The sequence below is a fragment of the Molossus molossus genome, unplaced genomic scaffold (assembly GCF_014108415.1).
Source record: "Molossus molossus isolate mMolMol1 unplaced genomic scaffold, mMolMol1.p scaffold_m16_p_13, whole genome shotgun sequence".
Taxonomy (NCBI): domain Eukaryota; kingdom Metazoa; phylum Chordata; class Mammalia; order Chiroptera; family Molossidae; genus Molossus; species Molossus molossus.
The window spans coordinates 85,395,582-85,423,337 of record NW_023425348.1 but is presented as its reverse complement, the minus strand read 5'-3'; the positions used below and the strand labels follow the sequence as shown (position 1 = coordinate 85,423,337).

Genomic DNA, 27,756 nt, shown 5'->3' with positions numbered 1-27,756 from the left:
AATTCAGTTCCAAGACACTTAGACAAAAACTATGTGACATGGTGGGCACAGAACTCAAAACATGGGCTCAAAACATGCTGATTTCCTTCCTCGTCTGGACTGAAAGCGGTGGGGGTAGGAAAGCGGGTCCAGTCCTCCCAGGAAGTCTCATTAGTACTAGGACATTGTTCCCCAGATGCCACTCTGTGCTCAGGGGCTGCTCTTCCAGGGTGGCCTCAGCTCCTGGCTGGGGAAATGGGTCTCTGCCCTTAGCTCCTGACTGTGTGTGGGAGCACACAGTAGGCCCGCAGGTTGTAATGGACCGATGGCAAAATAAGGGAGGCTCTGAAGTCCATCGTGGGGATGTCCCCACCCACTGTTTCCCCAATCGACAGATAGATAGCAGGCACCTAACTAAATATTGATCTAATAAAGGACCCAAAGCAAGAGAGAATAGGTCCAACAGCGCCCCCTTGCGGTGCTCTTCACCAACTCGTCACCAGGGAGAAACGACCCTGTAATTGCGCCACCGAAAGTTGGACCGCACAAAGGACCTCAAAACGCCAGGGGAGGGACCTGTGGAGGGCAAACAGCCTACACTGTGCTCCACCCCTTTTAGAGATGGGGCACGGGGCTCGGGGCCCAGAGCAGCGGTTTGAGGGTGGAGGCCGAGCGAGCTGTCCCGAGCTGCGTTTGCAGAGCCAGCATCCCGTCAAGGCTTGGGGCGAGCGTGCGTTCGGGCGGCGGGGAGATGGAGGAGCCCCGGCGCGCTCTCGGCCTGGTGCACGGCGCCCCCCAGCGGAACGCCAGGGTCCGACCACGCCGCGCGCTCCCAGGCCCGCGGGGCCCCTGTCGAAGAGCGCGAGTCCCCGGGGTCCGAGCCCAGCGCGCCGGGGACCGGGGACCGGGGTCCGGTCGGCTCCTGCCCCCGGCGGCCTCCCGTGCTCAGCGGCGTCGGCGCGGAGAGGTTCGCACGGTCCCCACCAGCGCGGGTGGGCGGGGCGCGGGCGGGGCTTCCGGAGGCGCGGCCCTCGGAGGGGGGCTCGCCCAGGCCGCCCGCGGGGTTTCCTGTCGCTGCGGTCGCCCGAGCCCACACTCGGCCCGAGATGACGGCGATCAAGCGGGTGGCGAAGGTAATGGCTCCCCGGGGCTCTCCGAGCACATTTGTTTGTCCGGGTTCCGGGGCTGGCGGGACCCCGCCATCCCCGCCCCCTCCCAGCGGAAGAAGGGGTCTGCGAGAGGGGCGGGCGCTGGAGTTTGGGGGGCGCAGGGGCATGTCGTGTCGCTGGCTCCCTGAGCTGTAATGAAGGTGCGGATGAGCTGGCACCCCGAAAACTGGTTTCAGTTTCTTTTCACCCGCCAGAAGGTTGGGGTGACAGTTGTTTGCGTCTCAGGAGCTGAAGGGGTGGCTCCAGGAGCCAGGTCGAGGGGGGTAGGTTATGAACAGAGACATAACCAGGACAAGGTCCCTTGTCCGGGAACGGCCCGGGACCCGCCTCCTAGTTTGGTACCTACATGACTAGAGCCCCGAGAAGTCTGAGGGGCTGCAGGAGCCGAGAACAAAGCTCCCGGGGTGTTTTGGGGGAGGGGGAAGCTATTAAAGAGGACCTGGGAGATGTTCTGGAGTAGTGGCGAGCATTCATTCGTTCTGGCTCCTGTGCAGAGATGAGCACACATTCTGCTTTTTTCCCCCAGTCAGGGGCATGACTTGAAATAAGGGCTGGAAGGATGGGGAACTGAGGATTTCCCCCAGGAAGGTGGGAAAACCCAGAGTGTGTTCAGGACGAGGGTGGAGCCCGGAAATAGAAGGGGATGGAAGAGCGATCCTGGTGAAGTGGGGCTAACATCCCCCAGACTCTGACTCCTTCAGAAGTGCCCCTCAGATGTGCAGAGTGGGGGGACAGGCTTGAAGGGAGTGACAGGGGGTGATTGCTACCCTCAGCCTCTGAGAGGAAGATGGTCTCAGATTGGGGCACCTGGAGCAGCCCAGAACTGAAATTGAGAGGTTGGCAGCGAAACAGGGCAGAGGGTCTTTCCAGCCAAGTGGGAAAGAGCTAGGAGATATATTTGGTATTTATCCCACTGGCCCCATTAAGTGCCAAGCAATTTATGTTAGTCATTTCATCTAATTCCCACAGCAACCTTATGAGCTAAGTCATATACCCCCATTTTACAGAGGAGGAAATTGAGGCTCAGATCACTTGGTTGTCAGGGAGGGTGACCCAGTAGGGAGTGAGGGGGTTGGGATTTGAGTTCAGGAGGATGGGGCTCCAACCTGCAGGTTCTTTCAGTGGCCTTTCTACTTTCATTTTCTGTTCCTCTGAGTCCGGCAATTTCCTTATGGGCTTCAGGAAGGAGCTGTGTCCTTGCTGGGATTTCCATGTTCTCAGGCTTGGGGGAAGTTTTGGCAGAACTTACCTGTAAGAGAGAGAGTTCAAGTGTGCTCAGTTGTAGGAAGTTGGAAAATGTCCATCTCACAGCTTCTGCATTCAGCCTTGGCCTTCATGTTGCCAGAGTCACAGATGATATTGGGACTAGGACTTGGAGTAGCAGATACTTCTAGTTTGGGGTAGAAAATAAATGAAGGTCATACATATACTTTGGGCAGAAGCAGTTTATTGGCATGAACAGAGACGGAGTATCGGCTGAAACCTAGGAAATGGGGGACAGGGACGTGTTTATATATTGGGGGGCAGATAAAATTCAGGTGATTTGCCCTGGCTGGTTTGGCTCAACAGGTTCGATTCCGGTCAAGGGCACGTATCTCGGTTGCCCTCGTCTGGGTTGTGCGGGAGGCAGCCAGTCGATGTGTCTCTCTCACATCAATGTTTCTCTCTCTCTCCCCCCTCTCTTCCTCCCTCCCACTCTATCTGAAGATAAACAGAAAAATATTTTTGAGTGAGGATTAAAAAAAAATTCAGATGATCCACAGTGTTAAGGGACCCCTCCCCAACCATGGATAGTCTGTGGGTAGCTTTTTCTCTGCCTTTGTTTACACCAGGGTCTCTCAGCCTCATCACCATTGACATTTTGGGCCAGATACGTTTTTGTAGGATGTTTATGAGCATCCCTGGCCTCTGCCCACTAAATGCCAGTAGCAACCCCCATTTGTGACAACCAAAAATGGTTGTAGACATTGCCAAGTGTCCCCTGGGCAGGGGGGTAAAGTTGCCCTTAGTAGAGAACCAGTGGTTTACACCCATTCTGTGTTCCGGAAGCTATGACCTGCCCTTGAATGTCTTTTAATTTTTTAGTTGTCCCTCCTCCCCCCAAAAAGACTGTTGTCTCACAGGATGGACCCTGAAAGGGAGAGGGCTCCTTGGTCAAGTAAGTTTGAGAAGTACTGCATGCTGTGGGCTCACATCTTGGAGATTCCCTGCTGGGGAGCAATCTGTGTAGCCCAGTGTTTCCCAATGCACTTGACCAGGGGACCCTTTTCCTATAGTAACTACTGGCCTCGCACGAAACGCACTGTACACGTTCGCCCTGACTGGGCCCTCTGCCTTGGTGCTTCTCTCCTCTGCAGGGTGGGCTCCTTTCATTGCGTGCGGTCCAGCTCAGTGTCACCTTCCGCGAAGCCCTCCTGCTGTCCCCTCCCCTTCTTCCCCATTATATCTCTACACCTTGTCCACATAATCACTGCTCCGGTGAAATTCTCCAAGACCGGGCCCTGTCTCAGTCGGGCGTTAATGGAGGATGCTCAGGAAAGGGCTGTTCAGTGATGTCCAGGTGACTGGGCCACGTTTCTAGGAAGATGAGTCATTTCTGCCCCCTTTTTGCTCTGCTTGGTGTGTAGACTTCTGCTTTGCTGTGGTCTGTCTCAGTCATTTCCCTTCCCTCACCCTGAAATGGGGAGTCTGACAGGCACAGGGTCATGTCTCTGCTGCCATGAGCATTGTCATGCTGAACACTCAGTGTTTGCCAGGGAAGGAGAGAAGTAATTAGGATCTTGCGACTCTAGGAAAAGGACTGGAGGGTGGAGGTTAAGTGCCTTGGTTTCAGGAGACAAGACTCCTAAGAGAGTTGACTCCCGAGTTCTAACATCTGGAAGCAGTGCCCTTCCTCTTCCCCTCACCTGGCACGCGCAGAGCTGTGTGAGGCTGACACCGGAAAAGTCCCTCAAAGCACTTAGCCCCGGGCCTGACACATACTAAGTGCTCAGTAAACGGGGCTCTGACTTTGCCTGCCGGCTTCTGCCTGGTTTGGGACTTAAGACAGCTTGTGCTGGGGTAGGGGAGGTGGCTGAAGTAGGGGAGACGAGGCTCACTGCCCCTCGCTGTGCCCCCAGGAGCTGGAGGATCTTCAGAAGGAGCTTCCCTGGTACCTGCGGAACCTGGTCTGTGATGTTGCCAACGTCTTGGTGTGGCACGTGCTCCTGCTGCCTGTGAGTGTCCCTGGGATCCTGGCCTTGGGTTGGGGTGACTTAGGCCAGGGACCTGGGCAGGGGTGGTTAGGTCTAAGCAAGAATTTTCCTTGCCTTAGAGTCCTCTTTTACTACCCCTGTCATTGGTAGAGGGATCTCTCTCTGGATTGATTGCTTCCCAGGTTGAGGCAGAAGAAACTAAATGACTTTTGGATTTTGTAGGAGATGCCTTCCTCAAACCAGCAACCACCAAGCCTGGCACAAAAACCTCAGCAGACAAATGGCATAAAAAAATAAAAATTTTTAAAAAAATCTCTTTTTTGTAGCTAAATTTATATATTTAAAAATTTTTTTTATGCCCTGGCCAGTTTGCTCAGTGGTTAGAGCATCGGCCCACAGATCAGAGAGTCCCGGGTTCATTTCCTGCTAAGGGCATGATCCTCGGTTGTGGTTCATCCCCAGCCCTGGTTGGGGTCATGTGGGTAGCAACCAGTCAATGTGTCTCACATTGATGTTTCTCTCTCTCTCTCTTCCTCCTTTTCTCCCTCCTGCTCTGTCTGACAATAAATGCAAAAATGGCCCTGGTTGGTTTGGCTCAGCGGTTAGAGGGTCAGCCTGCGGTCCAGAGAAACCCAGGTTCACTTCCCACTAAGGGCAGGTACCTCGGCTGCAGTTTGTCCCCGGCCCTGGTTGGGTCATGCAGGAGGCAGCCACTCAATGTGTCTCTTTCACATGGATGTTTTTCTCTCTCTGTCTCTTCCTCTCTCTCCTTCCCACTCTATCTGAACAAAAAAATGGGGGGAAAAAAAGGAAAATGTCCTTGGGTGAGGATAAAATAACAAAAAAATTATTTATTATTTGTTCAATTACAGTTTACATTCAATGTTATTTTTATTTTTTTTTCACCCTCCTGAGGACATTTTTCCTTTTTTTTTTTTTTGTACAGATAGAGTGGGAGAGAGAGAGAGAGAGAGAAACATCGATGTGAAAGGGACACATCGAGTGGCTGCCACCCGCATGACCAACCAGGGTCTGGGACACACTGCAACTGAGGTACATGCCCTTAGCAGGAACCGAACCCGGGTCTCTCCGGACCGCAGGCCGATGCTCTAACCTGAGCCAAACCGGCCAGGGCTCAATGTTATTTTTTATTAGATTCAGGTATACAGCATAGTGCTTAGACAATCATATTTTACAGTGTTCCACCTGGCACTATACATAGTTATCACAGGATTATTGACTCTGTTTCCTATGCTGTACTTTATATCCCGTGACTGTCCTATAACCACCTGTCTTTTTCATTCAGTCCTGCAACTCCCCTCCCCTTGGGCAACCATCAGTCTGTTCTCTATGAGTTTGTTTCAATTTTGTTTATTTGTTTACATTGTTCTTTAGAGTCCACATATAAGTAAAATCATATGGTATTTGTCTTTCTCTGACTTATTTCACTTAACATATTACCCTTTAGCTCATCCATGCTGTCGCCAGTGGTAAGATTTTATTCCTTAAAAAAAAAATACTTGCCTGGCCGGTGTGGTTCAGTGGTTGAGCATTGACTCATGCACTAGGAGGTCGCCAGTTTGATTCCCGGTCAGGGCACATGCCCAGGCACATGGCCCCCAGTGGGGGGCATGCAGGAGGCAGCCAGTTGATATTCTCTCTCATTGATATTTCTATCTCTCTCTCCCTCTCCCTTCCTCTCTCTCTAAAAATCAATAAAGAAAAAAAAATTTTTTCTTGAACCTGTGTCAAGGTATAGGATAAACTTCCTATTTCCCACAGTTGGTAGAGGGTAAAGAGTAGTTTCCCAAATTATGCCAACCTCAAAGTATTGTCCGGACATTTGTTATATTAAGTCGGTCAGTGAAGGTGACATCTTCTACACAAGAGGCATCGTAAAAGGTTTTCAAATAAAGCACATTTCATCCAGTATCCTGAAGGGGTCAGGGATAATGGACACAAAAATGAATGAACTGAACTGAGAATACTTCCTTCAGGAGGCCATTCTCCAATAGTGTTAGTGCTTAATTATACTGGAATAGTGTTCAGATTTCAAAGCTCACAGATAAGATGCAGAAGTCCTGTAGCCTCGTGTGAAGCCTCACCCTTGGCCTCTCTGCGCCCCAAGTCCCAGCCCCTTCGTGTTATTGAGAACATAAATACTAAAACATTTTATCTGCCCGGGAGTTGCCCCACCTCTAATTTCAGATACACCCCAAACCACTATGGCTTCTGTCTTGCCTTCTGCAAAGGAAGAGGTGCTTTTAAAACCTTGACGATGCTTAAATGTATATGTCATTCTTTGTTCTGTCTTCTCAGTAACAAAGGTTCTGAAAAGGTCTGGCGCTTTGGCACCAGCCTGGACTGGGGCACCAGCTCTGTGCTGGGATCACCCAAGTCCTGGGGTTTCTTCTGTTTCGGGGTGTAGAGTAGTGTTCCCGTGTGGACGTAGAGTCCACAGCGCTGGGTTCCCATCCCAGCATTGCCACTGTGGCCCTGGGCAAGTTACTTGCACACATTGAACTTGAGTTTCCTCATCTGGAAATGGAGATGCTGATAGTCATGACTTTTCATGAAACTTATCATAATAACTGACACATACATCGTGCTTGTCATGTGCCAGGCCCTATTCGAAGTCCTTAACATAAATGAACTCATTTCATCCTCACATAAGCCCTTGGACGAGGTGTATTATTGTTCTCATATGCAAGCACAGTGAAGTTAAGTTACTTACCGAAGGTCACACAGCTAGTGAGAAGCAGAGCGAAGATTCACACCCAGGCAGCATGGCTCCAAAGTCCATGTAACCCCTGCACTCTGCTACATGGGCTAAGGTGTGTCAAGCCCTTAGCACGGGGCAGCACAGAGTAGGTGCTCAGGCAAGGCTTCAGGTTGTTCAAACTCTGGACAGGTCCTAGCAGCCTGCAACCTTTGGTCACTTTAGCCCCTGTGTTCTTTCTTTCTTTCTTATTTTAAATCATGGTATAAAATATACTAACAGTATTTGCCCTCTTAACCATTTTTATGTTTAAAGTCCAATGACACTGAGCACATTCACATTCTTGTGCAACCATCACCACCAACTGAACTTTTTTATCTTCCCAAAACTCTGTACCCATGAGGCACCAGCTCCCCATCCCTCCTTCCCTTCTGTCCCTGATAACTACTTTTCTAATTTATGTCTATAAATCTGACTATTCTTGGTTTCTCACAAAAGTGGAATCATTCAAAACATGTTCTTTTTTGTCTAGTTTATTTCACTTAGCATAATGTCTTCAAAGCTCATCCACGGTGTGGCACGTGTCCAAATGTCCTTCCCTGTTAAAGCTGAATTATATCTCGTTGTATGCACAGGCCATGTTTTGCTTAAGCCTTCATTCACAGATGGACATTGGGGTTGTTTCAACCGTTTGCTGCTGTAAGCAACGCAGCTATGAACTTGGGTGTACACGCACCTGTACGAGTCCCTGCTCCGGTTCTTTTGGGCGCCTGCCTGTAGGTGGAATTGCTGGGTCATATGGCAACTCTGTTTAATTTTTTTAGGAACCACTGTACAGTGTTTCACAGTGGCTGCCCTATTTTACGTCTCCAGTCTTCTGAGTTCTTACGGTTCTTTCTCCATTTCCTCACCCCCATTCATGGTGTTCTCCTACCGTAATTCTCAGAAAGGTTTTAAAACTGAGATGACTGTTTGTGACAACATAGGTGGACCTTGGAAGGCAGACGGAGAAAGACAAATATTGTGTGATGTCACTTATATGAGGAATCTAAAATAAACAAAACAAAACCAAAAAACCCCCAAACTCCCAGAAAAAGAGATCAGACTTGCGGTTAACAGAGGTAGAGGGTGGGGGGATGGGGAAACAAAGGCCAAAAGAGGCAAACCCCCATTTGGAAGGGAAATAAGCGCTAGGGATGTAACGTACAACGTGATGGCTAGCTGACCCTGCCGTAGATCTGTGGCAAAGTTGGTAAGACAGTAGATCCTGAGGGTTCTCATCTCAAGGAGAACAATTTTCTTTTTTCTTTTCTTTTTATTGTATCTATATGAGAAGATGAGTGTTAACTGAACCTATTATGGTCATTTTTTCCCACAATATGTAGAAATCAAACCATCATGCTGTACATCTTAAACCTATACTGTGATGTATGTCAATTATTTCTCAATAAAACTGGGGGAAAAGTTAATTATCAATACAAAAATATGCTGAGGGGGTCCTTCGAGGTCATCTAGTCAAACTTGACCCATTTTTCAAATGAGGAAATGGAGGCCTAGAGCTGGGAGGCGCTGGCCCAGGTCACACAGCAAAAGCCAGTATCCGACTTGTGAACCCCAGGCCAGTGTTCTTTTGTGGTTCCGCTCTTCCGCTGACCCATGGCTCAGTTGCCAAAGGAATACAGGTGCTGTCTGTCTCTGTGCATGATTCTTTCTAGGAGTGGGGTAGAAGATGCCGTGGACCCTGGGGTGGGTGCAGGGAAGGGGAAACCAGACCAAGATCTGAGGAGGAAAATGATCTTTTCAGAGCAACCCTGCCTGGAAACAGAGCTTCACCCTTTTTCTTACACAGGAGACGCCGCCCTACAACCTCAGGGCCTTCCAGCTGCGCATCAACTTCCCCAGGGAGTATCCGTTCAAGCCCCCAACGGTGACGTTCACAACCAGGATCTACCACCCCAATGTGGACACTGACGGCCAGGTGTGCCTACCCATCATCAGCAAAAATAACTGGAAGACTTATACCAAGGCCTACCAAGGTGGGCTGGGCCCTGCCTACAGGGAGGGGCCAATGCTGCAGCAGGATTGCGGGCTGATTTTGAGTTAGAAAAGCCTGAAAGAGAGGAGATAAAAATTGTGGGTCTCAGTGGAGTCTGTTGCTGGATAGAAGGGATGCGTTCCGAGATACCTGCTCCTGCCTCTGTTCTTACACCTGGGCAGGTCATGGGAGAGAGAAGCAGCTAGGCTATCCAGGGAAGGACTTGGGATAAGAAGGCCGCTGCTCTTTATCTGTGGACCTTGGTGAAGTCTCTGCTCCTTTCCAGGGCTCACTGAGGGGACTGGCCCAGTAATGATAGAACACATCACTTAATTAATCACTTCGGCACTATGCCAAGAGCTTCACGCGTCAACTTCATGCAGTCCTCTGAGCAGCCCCACGAGACGGTGGTCTCCGTAGCCCCATCTAGTGGATGAGCACGAGACACAGCCTCGGGTTGCTCCACTGGTGAGTGGCAGCGCTAGATGCCAGGCAGGGCTTGGCTGACAAGCGCAGTGCCTGCCATCCAGCGGGACTTTCTGCTGTGATGGGAATATTGTGTGGCTGCACCATCCAGTTCCATAGTCACTAGCCACGTGTGGCTATTGAGCACATGAAAGGTGGCCAATGAATGTGACTGAGGAACTGAGTTCCTAATTGTAGTTCACTTTAATTCATTTAAATTTAGGTAATCACATGTGGCTAGTGACTCACATAAGCGTGCAATGTGTCCTGCCTCTGGACCACCTCGATTGTTCTTAACCCCAGCAACAAGCATCCTGGGGTGGGGGAGGGATGGCAAGGGTGCTCCTTGGATGACCTTCAGGGGATTCGTGAAGCACTCTTATCTGCGAAGTGCATGTTTGTGCACGTGCTGGGAGATGGGCCCCTGCCTCCCTCAGGTTCCCAAAGGCATCTGTGAAAGATTAAGAGCCACCGGGCAGCAATGGGTTCCAGTCTTTAGCCTCAGAACTCTTTTTCCCAAGTGAAAGTGTTTTTGGAACCCTAATATCAGAGTAAAACAGAATGGTTCTTGTTGAAAAGGGAGTGGGACCCAGACACCCCACAGAGCTCACCGTGGAGCGTAGTTTGGAAACCACTGATAGAACAGTCAGGGCTTTCGGCATCATCAGCCGGGACTGAGGGGCGTTTGATTTGGTTGTAGAGTCATCCTGAGAGAGAGAATCTCCTTGGGGGTTCCCCAGGGAGTGACACGGAGTTTCAGAGGAATCTGGGAGTGGGCAGCCATCAGACTGCCCAGGATTTTTCTCTCTGTCCTCATGTCCTGACCTGGCCTCTCTCCCCAGTCCTGGAGGCTGTCAATATGCTGGTAAATAGGCCGGACCTGAGGGAGCCTGTGCACCTGGAGCTCGCTGACCTGCTGACACAGGACCCGGAGCAGTTCCACAGGAACGCCGAAGAGTTCACCCTCAAGTTTGGAGAGGACCGGCCTTCCTAGCTCCGGCGCTGCCCCTCTGCAGCGATCCTGTCTGCGTGATGGACAGACACATGGCATACACTGGAGCCAGAGCCCCTTGGTGGCCCATCTCCTGCTCAGTTTTTCTGTTTTTTCCTTCCTAGGTTGTTCGCTGTTCGTTGTGTGTGTGGTATGTGTGGACCCAGTTCCAGGCTCACCTGGCCACAGGGGTGCTTTCCCACGCCCTTTCTGTGCCCCAGAGCCGGGCAGTTTAGGTTTGCAGGGTCACAGGCCAGCTCTCACTAGCTGCCCCATCTTAGAGGTCACCTTCCAGGCCAGTTGGAAGGAAATGAGCCCAGCAACCAACCAGAATCTCCTTGGGACCCAGACATCTGGGGGCAGAGGGGAAGTGTGTGTGTCGGGGGGGAGGCAGGGCACATGGAGGGAGTCACTTGTGATTGGGAGATTTGTTGATTATATGACTGATGATGTTATCAGGCAGGCTACTGATAGTCATGTGTAGATTTAGGTGCTAAACCTTTTCCACTGATGAATCCCTAAGTGAAGAATCTGATCTGTATCCCAGAAATCTGACTACATGGTTTCCAAACCACTGGCAAGCCCATTAGGTTGCCCCTTCCTGGGGGTCAGGCTTCAGGCTGGGAGGAATGGCTCCTTCAGCTTCCAGTCCAGGGGGAGTCATGGAAACCATGGGTTTTTCCAGCCATTAAAGTTGGAGATAAATTGTGGAGTGTGGCTCAGTGTTCATTGAGGGGGTGGGGTGGTGTCTTCAGAAGAGGAGGCTGGGGATTTAGCTGTTGTCTACTAAAAGGTGTGACCCTACTTCCTGTGAACTGATGGCCTTGAGCCTCGGGTAACCCCAAACATTGTGGGGCCATAAGGGACTAGGCAACAGGCACAGAGCACTTCAGTGGATTGCCAGGTCACCTCCTGCCTCGGCCAAACTGGCTGCTTTTGTTTTTGTGTTTTTCATGGGCTATCAGCGCAGCATTCTCTAAATGGTAGATAAAGCCAGACAGGATTGTTATCAGGACATTATCATCAGCTCAGCGATTTGTCTATAATGAGCAGTGGGAAAACAAAAACAAGCCACAACTTTAGCCAGAGTTGGAGGGATTAACCCAAAGGAAGAACTTTCTGGATGCAGTGGTTCTGAGCGACTGGGAAACCATTGCTTTTAAGAAACAGAAATGTGGGGTATCTTTGAGTCAAGGGACACTGCAGGCCCCACTAGCCTAGTTTGGATGAGATTTCTAGATATTCTACTCCAGCCCCTGCCCTGGAATTCTCCGGTCTGGGAGAAGTGTGGAAGGAGGGAAGAGACTCAGGAAGAGTGCCACCGATGGCTGGAAACGCAGGATTTGTTTTTACTCTTTTTTTTTTTTATCCTCACCCGAGGACATTTTTTTCTATTTTTTGTTCAGATAGAGTGGGAGGGAGAGAGAGGAACAGAGAGAGAGAGAGAAACATCGATGTGAAAGGAACACATCGAGTGGCTGCCACCCGCACAACCGCACAACCGACCAGGGCCGGGGACAAACTGCAACCCAGGTACGCGCCCTTAGCGGGAACCGAACCCGGGTCTCTCAGGACCGCAGGCGGACGCTCTAACCGCTGAGACAAACCGGCCAGGGCTGTTTTTACTCTTGACCAGCACTTACTGAACACATGTGATAGGCACCAGGCAGGGCTTTTTGCTCATTTCATTATTTCACTTCACCCTCACAACACCTCCATGAGATTCGAACTCCTTTTATCCACAATCAGATGGTGAACAGGTTCTGAGAGGGTAACTCACTGGCCTAAAGTCATGCAGCTGGTGGGACCTAGGCCATCGACCTTTCCCAAATGCCTTTCATGCTGGTAGAAAAGATTGTGTCAGCCCTGGCCAATGTGGCTCAGTGGTTGGGCATCCTCCCATGCACTGAAAGGTTGCTGGTTTGATTCCCAGTCAGAGCACATGTCCGGGTTATGTGCTCAATCCCTGGTAGGGGCATGCAGGAGGCAGCTGATCGATGTTTCACTCTCGCATCAATGTTTTTTTCTTTCTCTCTCTAAAAATCAATTGAAGAAATCTTTAAAAAATTGTGTCAGGTGGGCACTCTGGCAGCCAGGGTTTATTATCCCAGAGAGAGAGGTTCCTGGGAGGGACAGGAAGAGAGCACTGAGGGGCCAGACAGGATTTTACAAAACTACTTTTAATGCGTTAAGACTGGTGCCACCTGCCTTTGCCCAAGCCCTGGCTCTCTTGTCTCTGGAGCAGAAGGGAGCCTTGGGGCCGCGGCTAGTCAGCTGGTCACCCCGCCCACCTCTGCCCATAGGGTTGGTCAGCTCATTTCTTCTTGGTCTTCACCAGCCCCTTCTGCACTAGGCTGCGATACAGCTCCTGGATGTAGGTGTAGACGCACTTGGAATCAGGCACCGCCAGCCGCACCATGTCATCCACCTCCAGCAGCTGGGCACAGTCGGCCAGTTTCCTGAGAGGCAGAGGCGGGGTGGGGCGAGGACAGCACCGAGGTGAAGAACATGGGAACTAGAGGAAGGGTGAGGGCAGCCCAGCAAGGACCAATTGTGTGTGTTGAAGCTGGGAGTCATCTAGGCCAATTATCCCATTGTATAGATGAGGAAACTGAGGCCTGGCAGAGTCAAACTGACACAGCTTGGTTCAAAGCCCCCATTCTCACTGCACTGTGGCCTCGCGTGGAGCAGACCCTCTGGTCTCGAGATCTGCATCAACCCACCCCTCCCATATGCTCCTGTATTTGTCCTCTGGAAGGCCAGGCCTCTCAGGAAGAGTTTAAAGGATAGAACCCCAATCCTAGCTAGAGTGTTGGCTTATAGCTGCACCATCTCCATCTTCATTCAGTCTCCGTGCATTTACTGAGGGGATTCAGCACTGAACAAAGCCCAGACTTCCCTGCTGTCACGTTACTGACATTCTTGGGGCAGAAAATAGACAGTGATCAAGCACATGAAATAGATGGTGCATCAGAAGGTGAGAGATGCTTTGGAGGAAAATAGGGAAGGGAGGCAGGGTACATTCCTCTGTTGGCAGTATTTTTATTTTATTTTGGTAGTATTTTAAAAAGGGCGCTCAGGGAAGGTCTCTTAAATCATGTATATATCTGGGTGAAGAGGATTCCAGGCAGCAGAAATAGCATGTGCAAAGGCCCTGAGGCAGGCATGCTTGATGTGCTTGAGGGACTGCATGGTGTTTAGCATCAAGTCCTCTTTTCCTAACTTCCCAGCTGCTCTCTGAGGCAAAGTGCCACTCCTGGCTTCGCTGAGGCTGATAATCTGAGCTAACCCACTGTTGGGGCCTTGCTACCCGTGCCAAGTGCTTTGTCAAGTGTTTCCCCTTGAAGGTCTCATTTACACCTCCCCTCCATCCTCAACCAGCAGAAGAGGAACTGGAGACTCAGAGCATTTTGGTGATTTGCCCAAGGTCAAAGTGAGTAGCATAGCTGGGACTCAACCCCAGGCTGGCCTGATGCCTCTGGCATCCATGCCCCGAAGCCAGGCCTTAGCAGCCCCAGCCTGCCAAACCGCCTCGGGTGCTGGCAGTAGGAGAAACCAGGGTCCCAGCAGAAATCCTCCCTTGGGGCTGAGACAGCTGGGCTGAAACCCAAGCAGGATTGGCCTGGGTGCTGGGGGAGGAGCACAGACTGGAGGATTTCGAAGAATGGGACAGTCTCCCTGCCACCAATGCAGTGACCTCAGCTTCTGGGTATGGGTTCTATCTCCCTACACAGGAGAGGGGGTCAGGCTCCTCCAGCAGCACAGCAGATTGAGTCCCCTGGGGGCTTCGGCACTGGCTGCTCCCCTCTGTCATCCCAGGACTCCATAGGAATCCCAGTAGAGGTCTAGAATTGGGTGACAAGGTGTCGTGGCCCTGGCAGGGGCCACCTTACTTGGCACACTTAATCTTCACCCTAACCCATAAAGGTGGTTAAGTCAGCTGCTGAGGGTGACAGTGCTAAGGAGGAAGGAGGCAGGATTCGAACCCAGCACCTCAACTTCTATTCTCCACCCACTATCCCACGGGCCTCACCACATCCTCCCCTTTTCACTGCTGTCTGATGCCTCCTGTCAGCCCGTCATCATCGTTGATCACGCCTGCCTTCCTGTGGCTCTGCCTGGCGTGGAACTAAGGCAAGGCAGCGGCAGGAGAAGGACCGTGACCCATACCCCACAGGCCAGGGACAACTGGTCAGGGCGGAGCTGCACGCCCTTCTGTTGTTCACTTGGCACTCCCAGTCCTGACTCGGGGTTCACTTTCCAATCCCAGCTCTGCCACAGCCCTCCTGTATGACCTGGATGTCAGGAAACATGTTTGCTTGTGCCCTGGGATTGCTGTGAGGCTGACTGGGATCAGCCAAGGAAAGCACCTAACGCCTGGCAGACAATCACTCTCAATTCATGTGTCATGTTTCTGAGCCCCTGCGCCCCCACCCCAGGGCACTCATCCCTCCCCTTGGCAGGGTAATGTGAAACTGGAAGGAATCTTCCAAACAGCAAGTCTGGTGGTTTTCCTGCAGACATGCTTCAGGGACCATCTTGGGAAGGGAGGTTGGGCATTAAGCTCCAGGAATCCCCCCAACTTAAAGAGATATGTGGGGCACTCACTCTTTTGTTTGAGAACTCTGCTGGGGAAAAAAAAAACCAGATCAATAGCCCATGCTCTCATTTTGCCAATGGGGACATGCAGGCCCAGGGAGGGGGAGGTGCTGTCCCAGGCTTCCCTGCAAGTTAGTGGCCAGGCCTGGACAGGACCAGAGGGCTCAGTCTCCTAGACCAAGGTGCTGCTAACATCTGCAGTGACTTCTTTCCTGTCCAGGGCTTTAGAAATGCCCCCCGAGTTGCCCTCACTGGCCACACCCTTTGCACAGTCTGGTCTCTACCAGGTAGCTCAGAAGCCTCTCCCTGGGGCCACAGAAAAGGGGCGCTCTTGGCATGAGCTTTTTTGGGAGCTTAATGCCATCAGGAGTAGTTCAGGCCTTGGTGGGTAGAGACGGAGACACCTGGCTGAGGCTGACTTCAGGGCTTTGGTGATGGGGGTGCCTCCCCCTCCCCCACCCAGGCAGGCCTGTCTCTGCCTCTCAGGTTCTTCCTTGGGCCTCACTGGTCCTCACACCCCTCCTGCTTTTCTAGTACCACCCATTCCCCAGCCTGCCACCACCCTTGGCCCCCAGCTAGGACTCTCAGGAATAAAATCTCCTCTAGGTTCCAGAGTGAATAATAATTATCTTAACAGCTGTGATGTCATCCATTATACAGGAACGGCAGCTAAGATTGTTTTTTTTTTTTTTTTTTTTAGAGCGGGAGGGAGAGAGAGGAAGAGAGAGAGAGAGAGAGAAACATCGATGTGAAGGGACACATCGAGTGGCTGCCACCCGCACGACCAACCAGGGCCGGGGACAAACTGCAACCGAGGTACGTGCCCTTAGCGGGAACCGAACCCAGGTCTCTCTAGACCGCAGGCTGACGCTCCAACCGCTGAGCCAAACAGGCCAGGGCGCTAAGATTGTTTTGAAGTGTATTCCGTGGGTTAGGTACTGTTTATAGGGATTTTACTGAGTTATTTACTTAATCCTCACAATAGCCCTGCAGAAGAGGAAAGCTCGTGCCCATTTGAAAGGTCGGAATATGGAGGCTCAGAGAGGCAAAGGAGCCTGTGCAAGATTGCACAGCCAACAAGTGGCCGAGTCAGAATCCGACCCCAAATCTCCACCCACCCTGTCTGAAACAGCAGACCCTAGCTCCTCTTCTCTATCCCCCCCCTGCCAGTGCTGTCTTCATGGCACCTACCCCAGCACGACATTTCCTACAGCAAGCGTTTATGATCTCTCGGCCTCTGGAGTCTCAGCCACGGGCAAGCAGGGATTTTGCCGCTTCACCCGCTGCTTTGTCCTGAAACAGTTCCTGGCGATCAAAAACTGTGTACTGGCTACATCAGCATGTGGCCACATTCCCCCACCCCTGTGAGTGCAGCCTGGCCTCAGACCCCCGAGCCCCAGCCCCGCTGGCTCTGCCGTCCTGGCCGAGGCTTACTCTGCGGTGGAGAAGGCCAAGGCGAAGTTGTGCCGGCGCTTGGCGGGGTCCAGCTCGGCGTAGTCAAAGGCATCCGGGAAGAACTTGTGGATGAGGGCGCAGAAGGCCATGCCGCTGCTCCAGCTGGACGAGAAGTTCTGAATGTCCACGTGCTGCGGGGGCGGAAGGCGCGGCCTCCGTGAGCCTCCCGCCTCTGGGCTTTGCACCACTCAGACCCTCCCCAGCGAGCGCTGCCGCCCCGAGGCAGGGCCCCTGTTCCGTGCCCACCTCGTAGTTTCTCGTCATGGCCCGGCACCACTCCAGGAGCATGTTCTTGACACTGCCGATGGCTGCCCCGGCTGCCTTCGTGTTCCGGAACAGGGCCGTGGGGGCCGAGGCTGCCCTGCGAGCCGAGGGATGGGGAAGGCCAGGCCAGACAGGTGGGAGGTCACCGAGGGCGCCCTGGGAGGAGCCCCAGCTCCTGTGTCAGCCCTCCCCCCTTGGCCTGGGCTGTTCCCACCTTGGCCTGGGCCCCCCTCCCACCAACCCACGGTCCCTGGGAAAGCCCAGCCCAGCGGGCTTCTAGCCTGCATCCTACCCGCCAAACTTGTCCACGATGGCTTTGCGGTTCTGTGCACGGGGCCCCCGGGGCCGGGCAGGGGCTGGCACCCTGCGTTCTGGTGCCTTCTCCTTCTTCTTCTCCTGGGAAGGAGGGGGCTCTGTGGGGCTCTGGGGCATCTCGCTGGATGAAGACTCACTATGTGGAAAGGTTCAGAGACGAGTGAGAGGGGCTGGGACCAGCCAGTACAGGGTACAGGAAGGGGGTTGGCAGGGGAGGGGGGATCCCTGCAGTCTGAAGGGGCATGCACAGTTGGGGCACCCACTCTTGGTGCCCATTTCCTCTGTGCCCAGCACTGGGTAGGTCTGGAAGGAATAATGAGGCTCGTTCTAACTTGAGGGGCTTGTGGTCTGGTGGGATGTGAGGGCAGAACTAGAGCAAATCTGAGGTCTGACCTGAGTTTGAATCCTGGCTTTGCCTCTTATTTGCTGTGTGATCTTGGCATTGCTCATGTTACTTCTCTGAGCCTCAGCTTCCTCATCTGTAAAATGGGGGCAAGAATACACCTACCTGACAAGATGGCTCTAAGGCTTGAGTAAGAAGGGGAATGGAGAGCCTGCCACATCACTGCCTGAGTGCTCAGTGAGTAGTCAGTTATTTTTCTCAAAGAAAGTAACACAGAGGTGGATCTCAGGTCAACATAAAAGACGATTCTTCTAATGACTAAAGTTGGGCAGTGGCAAGAACAAAGCTCTCATTTTCACCAGTACCTGTCAGGCACCAGGCACTGTGCTAAGTGCTTTACACACAGTATATCATTTAAGCCTCACACTGATCCCACAAGGGAGATACAACTACTGCGCCCACTTCACAGATGAGGACAGGCGAAGTGACGTGCCAAGGTCACACAGCTGGTAAGCGGCAGAGTTGTCCAAACTCAGGGTTTCCGCTCGTGCTCTATGGCTGGTGCTGCCTCTATGGAAACTTGCTGAGCAGCAAGATGAAGGCCTCTGTAATAACCAACAGGGATGCTGAGAGGCCAGTGATGGAGGGGAGGTGGGCCAGGTGGGCCACATGCTCCCTTGGCTCCTAGCTCTGGCTCCTTGGGTGTCTGGGCTCTGCCCTGGGAACGGGGCTGAATGCCAGGAACCCTGGAATTCTCAAGATCAGGTGCTGGGAAGGCCCAGGCCCAGGTGTGGGTAGACTTTGAAGGGAGCAGGTGTTAGGGAGGTTTGGAGCTGGGGCCCTGAGGTTGAACATTACCTGGCTGAGGGACTGGTCTCTCCGGAAGCTGCGGTGTCTGGGCTCAACCCATCTGCAGGAAAGGAGCAGTGGGCAGGGAACTGGGTCTACCATGATCGCTCCCTGCATGCCCCCAGGGGAACCCCTGCAGCAGCCCTGCGGTGGGCTCCTGGCTCTCACTCACCCGGGCTGAGGCCATGACCCTCCTCCGTGGGGCTTTCAGGCCATTCTTCAGGGGAGCTGGGACTCTCCCCTGCCCCTTCCTCTGACTCTCTCTCCACATCATGGTCCTGCTCTTCATTGGGAGCACCTGACTCCTGGAATAAATATGATCTGGCTGAGCTCATGGTCACACATGTGCCTGCCCAGGGCTTTGTGAGGACTTCAGAAGGATCTGGAAGGCAGCCTGGGACACAGTGCAACACCACCCACCCCAGGCTCTTGATATCCATGGGAGGAACACGGGACTTTCCCCAGGGAATAAAGTAGAGAGGCCTTGCTTCCCTGGGGACGGGGGGCTCTAGAACGTTGTGGGGCCTCCTCCCGCCTCTCCTTGGCCTCACTCACCACCTCCTCCCCCATGTCATTGTCCTGTGGTTCAGCCTTGGCCTCATCTTCCAGAGCAGCCTTTTTTTCAGGGTCCGACTTGGCTTCTGGGGCGCTGGCTTTCGCCTCCACTGCAGCCTTGGGCTCCTCCGTCTTTTTGCTCTTCTCCTGAGAGGCTGTGGTGGCCTCTTGCTCCCCATCTGCCTTGCTGGCTCCAGCCCTGGCCTCCTGCTCCCCAGTGGCCTGCTTCAGCTCAGCCTTGGCCTTGTCCTCCACGTCGGCCTCCTCCCTGGATCCGGGCTTGTCTGCTTTCTCCTCAGCCTTCTGCTTCTCAGAGGCCAACACTGGCCCCTCTTTCCCCTCAGCCTCCTTGGGTTCGGATTTGTTCTCTCCTTTCCCATCAGTCATCTCCTGAGGAATCTCTTTGGTCTCTTTCTTTCCACTGTCCTCCTTTGGAAGTTCAGCCTCTACTTTGGACTCCAACCCTTTGGCTTCCCCCTGGAGTTCGGCTGAAACGCCAGCCTTGGCTGGAGCGCCTTCCTGCCTTCCTGCCTCATCCGGAGGCCCCTCTGTGGCGATGCTCCCCACGGTGCCTTTGACCTCCTCCTCTGCTGAAGCTTCACCTCCTGGTGTCCCTGGGGTCCCTGCGGATTGGGAGACAGTGGTCCCATCCTCAGAGGGCTTCCCTTCCTTCCGCTCCATCTCTGGGAAGAGAAGACAAGCAGGCCTGGTCATGCTCCATCCTGCATGAGGTGAAGGCTGCCCTCAGCCAGCGCTGGCTTAGAGTCTGGAGGCCTGGGGTTCAGTCCTGGGTGACCCCTACTTCTCTGGGGTGGAATGAAGGGGCAGAGCACTGCTTCACCAGAGGTGGGAAGTGGGCCGGCTGCCTAGATGTTTGTGGTTTTCACCCACCCTCCCTCTGCAGGTTGTGGCTTGGGCTTTATTTTTATTTATTTTCTATTTATTGTTGAAAGTATTACAGATGTCCCCCTTTCCCCTCGTTGTGGCTTGGGCTTTAAAGAACATTAGGTCACATAATGCCTTTTCAGTGATTTTTGCCTCTTTTGACTAAGCCCAAGCTGGTTACAAGTCCATACTAGCATTTTGGAACTGCGTGGAGATCGCTAGCCTCTGGTGCAGAGCCCAAAGCAGCAGGAGCAGACAGAATGTAATAACACCTTGGCCTCCACCGTTTCCATTTCCAATAGTGATATAACGTTTCTTTAAACACACACACACACACACGCACACACACACACACACACACACACTTAGCCCTGGCTGGTTTGCTCAGTGGTTAGAGCATCGTCCCGCGGACCAATGAGTCGCAGGTTCAATTCCCGTCAAGGGCATGGGCCTCGGTTGTAATTTGTCCCTGGCTTTGATTGAGGTCGTGCAAGAGGCAGCCACTCCATATGTCCCTTTCACATCGATGTCTCTCTCTCCACCCCCCTACTCTATCTGAACAAAAATAGAAAAATGTCCTCGGGTGAGAATAAAAACAAAACAAAACACATTTATTGAATTTAAAAGTAAGTTAATTCTGAGGAAGACATCCAGGAAAGCAGAATACAGGTAGTACAGATGTAGCTAAATCACAGAGGTGGTGTAAAATGCCTGAAATTTGAGAAGCCCTGGGCCAGCTGGGCTCAGCCTCTGCCAGCCCTGCCAGCCCCGCCAGCCTCTGGTTCTTGGAAGAGGTGGAACTGGGCAGGGAACAGTTTCTCTCTAACCTCTGCAGGGAACAGCGATTGTCCAACTGCCTGGGGCTGGTGAGGGGAGGGAGAGTGTGACATCTTAACTTGGGGTTTCCTGTTCAAGTCTAGCATATACTCTAGGACCTACAATAACAGGTGGATGGGGGCACGGGGCCAGCTCCTTCATCCCCCTGCCCTTCTCGGGGGTCTGTTTACAAAGAAAACCATCCCCAAATAGTGTTCAGGGCATGACTCAGCCAGTAAGAAAAGCAGACCCTCCTGTCACTGGCTAAAAATACCTCCCGCCCTGGCAGAGCCATCGTTCAGGCCGATAATTCCCAAGGCACCTGGGTAACTGGGACAGAGGCGGGAAGACAGAGACTAGGGCCAGGACTCTGTTCCTGTGTCTTACTGCCCCAGACTAGGGTCCCAGGGTCCCTGGATTCGCGTTTCCTAGGAAGCTGGCTGGAATTTGCAAGGGTGTTCACACTGCCCTCCAGCTCCCCCCCTCCGGCCGAGCCCCTTTGTGGTTTAGCAGCTCCAGCATGTCTGGAGTTAGAGGGGGCAGATGGGAAGCACATGGAGCTGGCCTTGACCCCCATATCCTAGCCACTCACTGTGAGACCTGAGCAAGTCCCTTTGCTTCTCTGAGCCTCAGTTTCCACCCACAGTGACAGGATTGATCTAGATCAGGTTTCCCAAACTGTGTTCTGTGGACAATTAGGGTCTCAGAAGACATTAATAGGGGCTGGGGTGGGGGGTGGGATTTAGTCTCTGGCTAAGGTTGTTCCAGAGAAAACCCACTCTTTACCCTTTTAGAAAGATCAACTTCATTAGCACTTAGGTACCCCATAGTAAAGAAATCTTAACTTTGCTTAGCCTTATTAACTAACTTTTCCCCAAACCTCTTTGCCCATGGAGTGGTTTTTCTTGCTTTCTTTCTTTTTTGCTGTTTTCCCCGAGGAGCCACTACCACCCCCTTGAGCAATGCCGTGTTTAGCAGAAGTAGCGCGATGTTGGTCTGAATGACCCACACAACCACTTCCTGCCCTGCACTCTCGTTTGGAAGGTGGTCTGGAGTAGTGAAATCATTGATTCATGAGTTTTCCTACAATGGGATCCCAGCTCCCACTGTTTACTAACTGTGTGACCTTGAGCAAGCTACCTGCCCTCCTGGTGTTTTGCTTTTTAGAGGTAAAGTAGGTTTCATTGCATAGGCTTGGTGGAGGGTTAAGGAAACCAATGCATAGGAAGCATTTTGAGGCCCGCCTGGCATGAGGGAACACTCCGTACACATCGGCTCGTACTGTGTAGGTTGGCCTCTGCCCACCCCTGTACCAGATTAAGGCCCTGACCCAGCCATGAGGGCATCTAGTTGTTGAGACAAGGCAAAGAGAACTGAATGCCAGTAAGTGGATAAGAAGCCCTTTTTATACCTTACAGTGTGGTAGTAATTGGCTAAGACAGCAAAGTGCTGCACCTGTCTTTCCCTTCATCTCCCTGCTGCACACTTAGGGTGGCAGAGGGGAAGGACAGGTACACACACACACACACACACACACACACACACACACACTCCTCGGCCGTGCTGCGTGTTCATCCCCTCAGCTTTCCACCGTCCAGGGCTGTCATAAATAGACAAGGAGTGGAGATGCTCAGAATGCTCAGAAACCAGGGTAACACCTCCACCCCCAGCAATGACAACTCCAGAGCAGCTTACAGCTCACATAATGCCCTGCTTCACCTCACTCGTTCCTCGTGGGAACAGGTGGCATTGGTCCTATTGTACACGTTAGGAATCTGAAGCTGGGGGAGTTGTCATAGGACAATTAAATGGCCCAACTGTAGCTAGAACCCAGGTCTCCCAGACAACCAGCCTGGGGCCTGAGCCAAAGCAGCTGCTCCCACCAGGTGCTCAGCCAGTGTCCCGTCAAAGGCTCCGGCCTGGAGTGCGGGCCAGGGGTCGGGGGGACACTAATTGGGGGAGGACAGCCAGACAAGGCAGACTGAAGAGTTCAGCTCTCTCTCTTTCCTTCCTTCCTCTCCACTTTCCTTCCTCTCCTTCCCCAGGAAGCCTTTGTACCATCCCTTGCGTCCGAAGCAGCATTGCGGACAGCTCCTCTCTCTCCTTCCTGTTGCTCTTGGCAGACCCAAAGGAAAAGAACCCAGGAGCCCAAGTTCCAAGCACCAACCAGTGTAGGTGCCATTTGATGGTTCTGCTGATACCGCCAGACCCACTGTCACTCCATCTGTCTTCCGGTGGTCCTGAGGCTCCTACCATTCCCCGCCCCAGCCAGGGACCCTCCCTTGGAGAGGCTGCTCTTAACTGCTTAGAGAGTCTGCCTCCCTACCCAACTGAGCTATGAGCCTCTCTGCCCCATCAGGTCCTCTGCCTGGACGGCCACCTGTAGGCTGCTCTGTAGATGATCTCAGGTTGCCCAACAGCCCGGAGGCTGAATCCCTGAGCTCTGACATCTAAGAGAACTGACAAAGTGGTGCTGACATTAAAAAGAAGCCTGGATTTCTCCAGCTCTGGGGCCCTGCTTGGAGGCTCCCACCCTTGGAAAGTGGGAGAGGGGTTGGCAGATAAATGGAGCCCCTTAGAAAAGGCCAGGGCTTCTCTTACCTGTAGGGCCTCTGCCCAGGGGCTTGGGAGCTGTCTCCTTCTTCTAGCTGAGTGGCCTCACTCTTGGGCTGCTGGAGGCCTCTAGCCCCCAGTCCTTCTGTCCCTGCCCCCTTCTACCTTCCTCCCGCCTTCCACTCCACCCAACCCCCATTCAAGAGCCTTGAGCCTCTGAAGCGTTGTTTACCACCCTGTTGGTACAACACTTTCCCTGGCCTGGGAGGCTCAGGTTTCCCATGAAGATCTGACAGGTGGCAGCTTTCAATCATACTGAGTCCCTCCCGCCCTGACCCCGGCAGTATGCATCCTGTGGTCATTTTCCTTCAGTGTACTTGCCTGGCCCTGGTGACCTGGAAAACCATCTGCAGGCCCATATGGATGGTCACCAGCCCTCTGGCCTCCTCTGTTCATCCAGAGCTCAGGCTAGGCCCCCTTTGCCCTACCCCCTTGTGTCTCTAAATAGTCCCTTTACTCTTCCTCAGACAAAAGCAGCTGCTGAGGGGTGGGCTAAGGAGGGAGAGAGTGGGACAGCTGCCACCTGGCCTCCAGAGGAGTCTCCGGGCTCACACTGAACAGAGAGACTTGGAGGGGGAGGGGCAAAGAGGAGAAGATTGATGGGCCAAGGAGATGGATCCCTGGGCTTAGAGTCTAGAAAATACAAAGCTGAGTTCTGTTGTGAGTGAAGTGACTGGTACACAGTAGGCTCTGTACACATTTTTGTACTGAACTGAGATTTTGCTCAGAAAAACCAAACATATCTTTACCTTCCCTATGTGTCCTAGGATTTAAGTAAGAAAGGCACTACTTTTTGTGCAGGACCCCCCCCACCCCCACCCCACACACAATTTAAGAAGCTTGGAACTCCCCCGGTCCCCACCACTTCAGCCATACTGACCTCTTTCCCGTTCCTTAAATAAATCGATTCCTTGCCACGCTCAGGACTGTAACCTTTTTGCTTTTGCTCTTTGCAAGACTAGCTCCTTCTCTTTCTTCTGCTCTCAGCTCTAATTTCATTTCCTCAGAGAGGGCTCCATAACCTTCAGTTCTGCTCCATCATTTCAGCCTGTTTTATTTTCTTCATACTATTTATTGGGATCCAAAATTACCTTATTATCTGACGCTCTCGCTAGACTCCAAGCTCCGTGAGGCAGGGACTTTATGTACTCGGCTCATGGCTATATGCCCAGGAACTAGCAAATTGCCTGGTTCACATGAGGTGCTCAACAAATATATATTGAATACATGAATTAATGACCTAGCTAATAAGAGATTTTAAATTGGAACTTGGGGGCCTATGCTTGGGATGATCTGAAAGCGAGGTTTGGGTACCAACGTTTGAACAGTTCAGTATTGATGGTTGCTGGCTGCCTCTAGTATTAAGATGTCCCCTTCACCCATCCAGAGTTTATCTGCCCAAGATTGGTGAGCTCTTTCATATATCTCTCTGGTCTGCTGTCCTTTTTTAAAACTAAAACTCATTTCTCTTCTTGCCCTACTGTCATGGGGTATTAAAAACAGCAACATATAAAATCATTGTATCACCCATTAAAACTTCTCTTGGACAAGCGTGTGTATTTATTGATCAAATGTATCTGAACACCTTGTATGTGCTGAGGATACAGCAGTGAACACAACAAGAAATGGGCAAGAATGATCATGGAGCTTACATTTTAGTGTGGGGAGATAGACAGTAAGCAAATTAATAAACAGAATATGTTATATTAGACGGTGATAGGTTGTACAGGGGACAATGTCGCAGAGAAGAGGATGAGGAGGTGTTTTAATTGGGGGGGGTGATGTACTTAGAGTGGTCGAGGAAGGCACCACTGAGAAGGTGATATTGGAGTTAAAATCTGAAGGAGGTGAGAGGGGGAGGCATGCGGTCATCTGGGGAGAAAACAATCCAGGCAGAGCGAACAGCAAGGGAAAGGCAGGGGTGTGCTTGGTGTTTGATGAATAGAAAGGAGGCCAGCATGGCTGGGGCCGAGTGACAGAGCTGGGGGAAAGTAGGAGATAAAAGGCAGTGGGGGGCTGAACCACATGGGGCCAGTAGGCTATTGCAAGGATTTTGGCTTTTACTCTGTGATTGGAAGTCATTGGAGTGTTTTAGGCTGTGAAGTGACATGATCTAACTTTAGTTTTTGACAAGATCACTCTGGATGCTGTTTTGAGAATAGCCTGACGGGGAAGCATGAACCCAAGGCGAACCAGAGAGGAGACTGCTATGGTAATGCGAGACGGTGGCGGGTGGCTCGGACCAGATCCTCAGCAGTGGCTGTGAGGAGTGCTGGGGAATGGTGACAGCGGGTAACAGTGCCTAAGACTGTGCTGATTTTCACTTCAAGCTCATAGAATGACCATTCCACTCAAGCCCTTGACGTTCTTATTCTCTCATCTCCTGCTCATCTCAGGGGACTTCACCTAGGCTGACTTGTACTCTCCATACCGCTCATGGGTGGTCAGAGCCCATGTAAGGAGATCCTGGGGGACAATTCTGCATCCTTTCCTGAAGGCCGAGGTCCCATCCAAGAGGAAATACTGATCATGGTGAGTGACAAATACCCTGCTTCCCTTTGGGAGGCTGGAAGGCTGGGAAGGGGGAGACCACAGGACAGAGTGAGGAGCCAGAGCTCCAGCATGGTGCAGACAGGGATCAGCAGCTTTGGATGGCATGTCTAGATTCCAGAGGCCTTGGAAGGCTGGGGCTATATGAACTGCCTTTTACAAGACAAAACTTACAGGGACAGTGAGATTCCTACTTATAAGTCCTCGAATCCCCAACTGTATAAGTCTAGGAAGGAAATGACACAGTCTCATAGTAGATTATAACAATAACATCATCATCAATAAGAACAATGATTTCCCAGGTACTAGGGGGAGGGGAAAATGTACAGTTGCTGTTCAATTATAAAGTTTACAATTATAAAGTATACTTCAGGTATAAAGTTTCAGTTATTCAAGACGAATAAGATCTAGATAAGATCTGCACAGCATTGTGCATACAGTTAATCATACTGTACTGTGCATTTAAAAATTTAAGAGGGTAGATCTCACATTAAGTGTTTTGCCAATATAAAAAGACATTTTTGAGAAAACTGGGGGTAATTGAATACATGCATTAGATGACATTAAGACATTACTATAACTTTAAGGGTTAAATACTTTTAAAATACTTTATCTGTTACAGATAAAAATAGATGAAGAAAATGTGTTTAAGTGTGAACAATTGTTAAATCCTGGTGATGGGTATATGAAAGTTCAATATATTGTGCTCGCCACTTTTCTGTATGTTTTATTTTTTTCTTTATTGATTTTAGAGAGAGAGGAAGGGAGAGGGAGAGAGAGACAGAAACATCAATGAGAGAGAACATTGATTGGCTGCCTCTGCATGCCCCTCACTGGGGATCGGGCCCACAACCTGGGCATATGTCCTGACCGGGAATAGAACTGGAGACCTCTTGGTGCATGGGTAGATGCTCAACCACTGAGCCACACCAGCTGGACTCTATGTTTTATTATTATTATTATTATTATTATTATTTTTTTGGTACGTGCCCCTAGTGAGAACTGAACCCGGGACTCTCTGGTCCGCTGGCCGATGCTCCAACCGATGAGCCAAACTGGCCAGGGCTGTATGTTTTATTTTTTAATTTTCAAATTTTTATTAATTTTTTAAATCATCATTTATCCCCTCTATTTCTGTATGTTTTTTTTTTTTTTTTATCCTCACCCGAGGATATTTTTCCATTTTTTGTACAGATAGAGTGGGAGGGAGAGAGAGAAAGGGAGAGAGAGAGCGAAACATCGATGTGAAGGGACACATCGAGTGGCTGCCACCCGCACGACCAACCAGGGCCAGGGACAAACTGCAACCGAAGTACGTGCCCTTAGCGGGAACCGAACCTGGGTCTCTCCGGACCGCAGGCCGACGCTCTAACCGCTGAGCCAAACTGGCCAGGGCTATTTCTGTATGTTTTAAATTTGCCTTAATAAAAGTATAAAAATAACAAAATACAATGATTTCTTTTTATTGAGCATCTGCCATGGACTAGGTGCTTTAATGATATTATCTTTTTTTTTTATCCTCACCCAAGGACATTTTTTTTGCTTTTTCCTGTTCAGAAGGAGTGGGAAGGAGAGAGAGGAAGAGAGAGAGAGAAACATCGACGTGAAAGGGACACATCTAGAGGCTGCCACCCACACAACCCAACCAGGGTCGGGAACAAACTGCAACCGAGGTACGTGCCCTTAGCAGGAACCAAACCCGGGTCTCTTGGGACCGCAGGCCGACGCTCTAACTGCTGAGCCAAACCGGCCAGGGCATGATATTATCTTTTTTTTTTTTAAATATTTTTTATTGATTTTTTTAGAGAGAAGGAAGGGAGAGGGAGAGAAAGATAGAAAGATTGATGAGAGAGAACATCGATTGGCCGCCTCCTGCATGCCCCACACTGGGGATTGGGCCCACAACCTGGGCATGTGCCCTGACCAGGAATCGAACCGGTGACCTCTTGGTGCCTGGGCT

The 27,756-nt window shown here is 51.6% G+C and overlaps 2 protein-coding genes across 2 annotated transcripts; one reads left to right on the top strand and one right to left on the bottom strand.

The window, feature by feature from the left end:
- The first annotated feature begins 1,013 nt into the window (after window positions 1-1,013).
- Window positions 1,014-11,289, top strand: UBE2L6 (ubiquitin conjugating enzyme E2 L6). The gene is made up of 4 exons (XM_036260033.1): window positions 1,014-1,112; window positions 4,268-4,363; window positions 8,911-9,097; window positions 10,404-11,289. The coding sequence occupies exons 1-4, from the start codon at window positions 1,086-1,088 to the stop codon at window positions 10,553-10,555; spliced, it is 462 nt and encodes a 153-aa protein (XP_036115926.1). The 5' UTR covers window positions 1,014-1,085; the 3' UTR covers window positions 10,556-11,289.
- A 1,572-nt stretch (window positions 11,290-12,861) lies between these two features.
- SMTNL1 (smoothelin like 1) lies at window positions 12,862-23,309 on the bottom strand. Its single transcript, XM_036258812.1, has 8 exons — window positions 23,235-23,309; window positions 18,933-19,615; window positions 18,550-18,682; window positions 18,387-18,438; window positions 17,163-17,321; window positions 16,853-16,967; window positions 16,586-16,737; window positions 12,862-13,011 (listed from the first exon to the last, which is right to left on the bottom strand). The coding sequence occupies exons 2-8, from the start codon at window positions 19,611-19,613 to the stop codon at window positions 12,867-12,869; spliced, it is 1,437 nt and encodes a 478-aa protein (XP_036114705.1). The 5' UTR covers window positions 19,614-19,615; window positions 23,235-23,309; the 3' UTR covers window positions 12,862-12,866.
- Window positions 23,310-27,756: the final 4,447 nt, after the last annotated feature.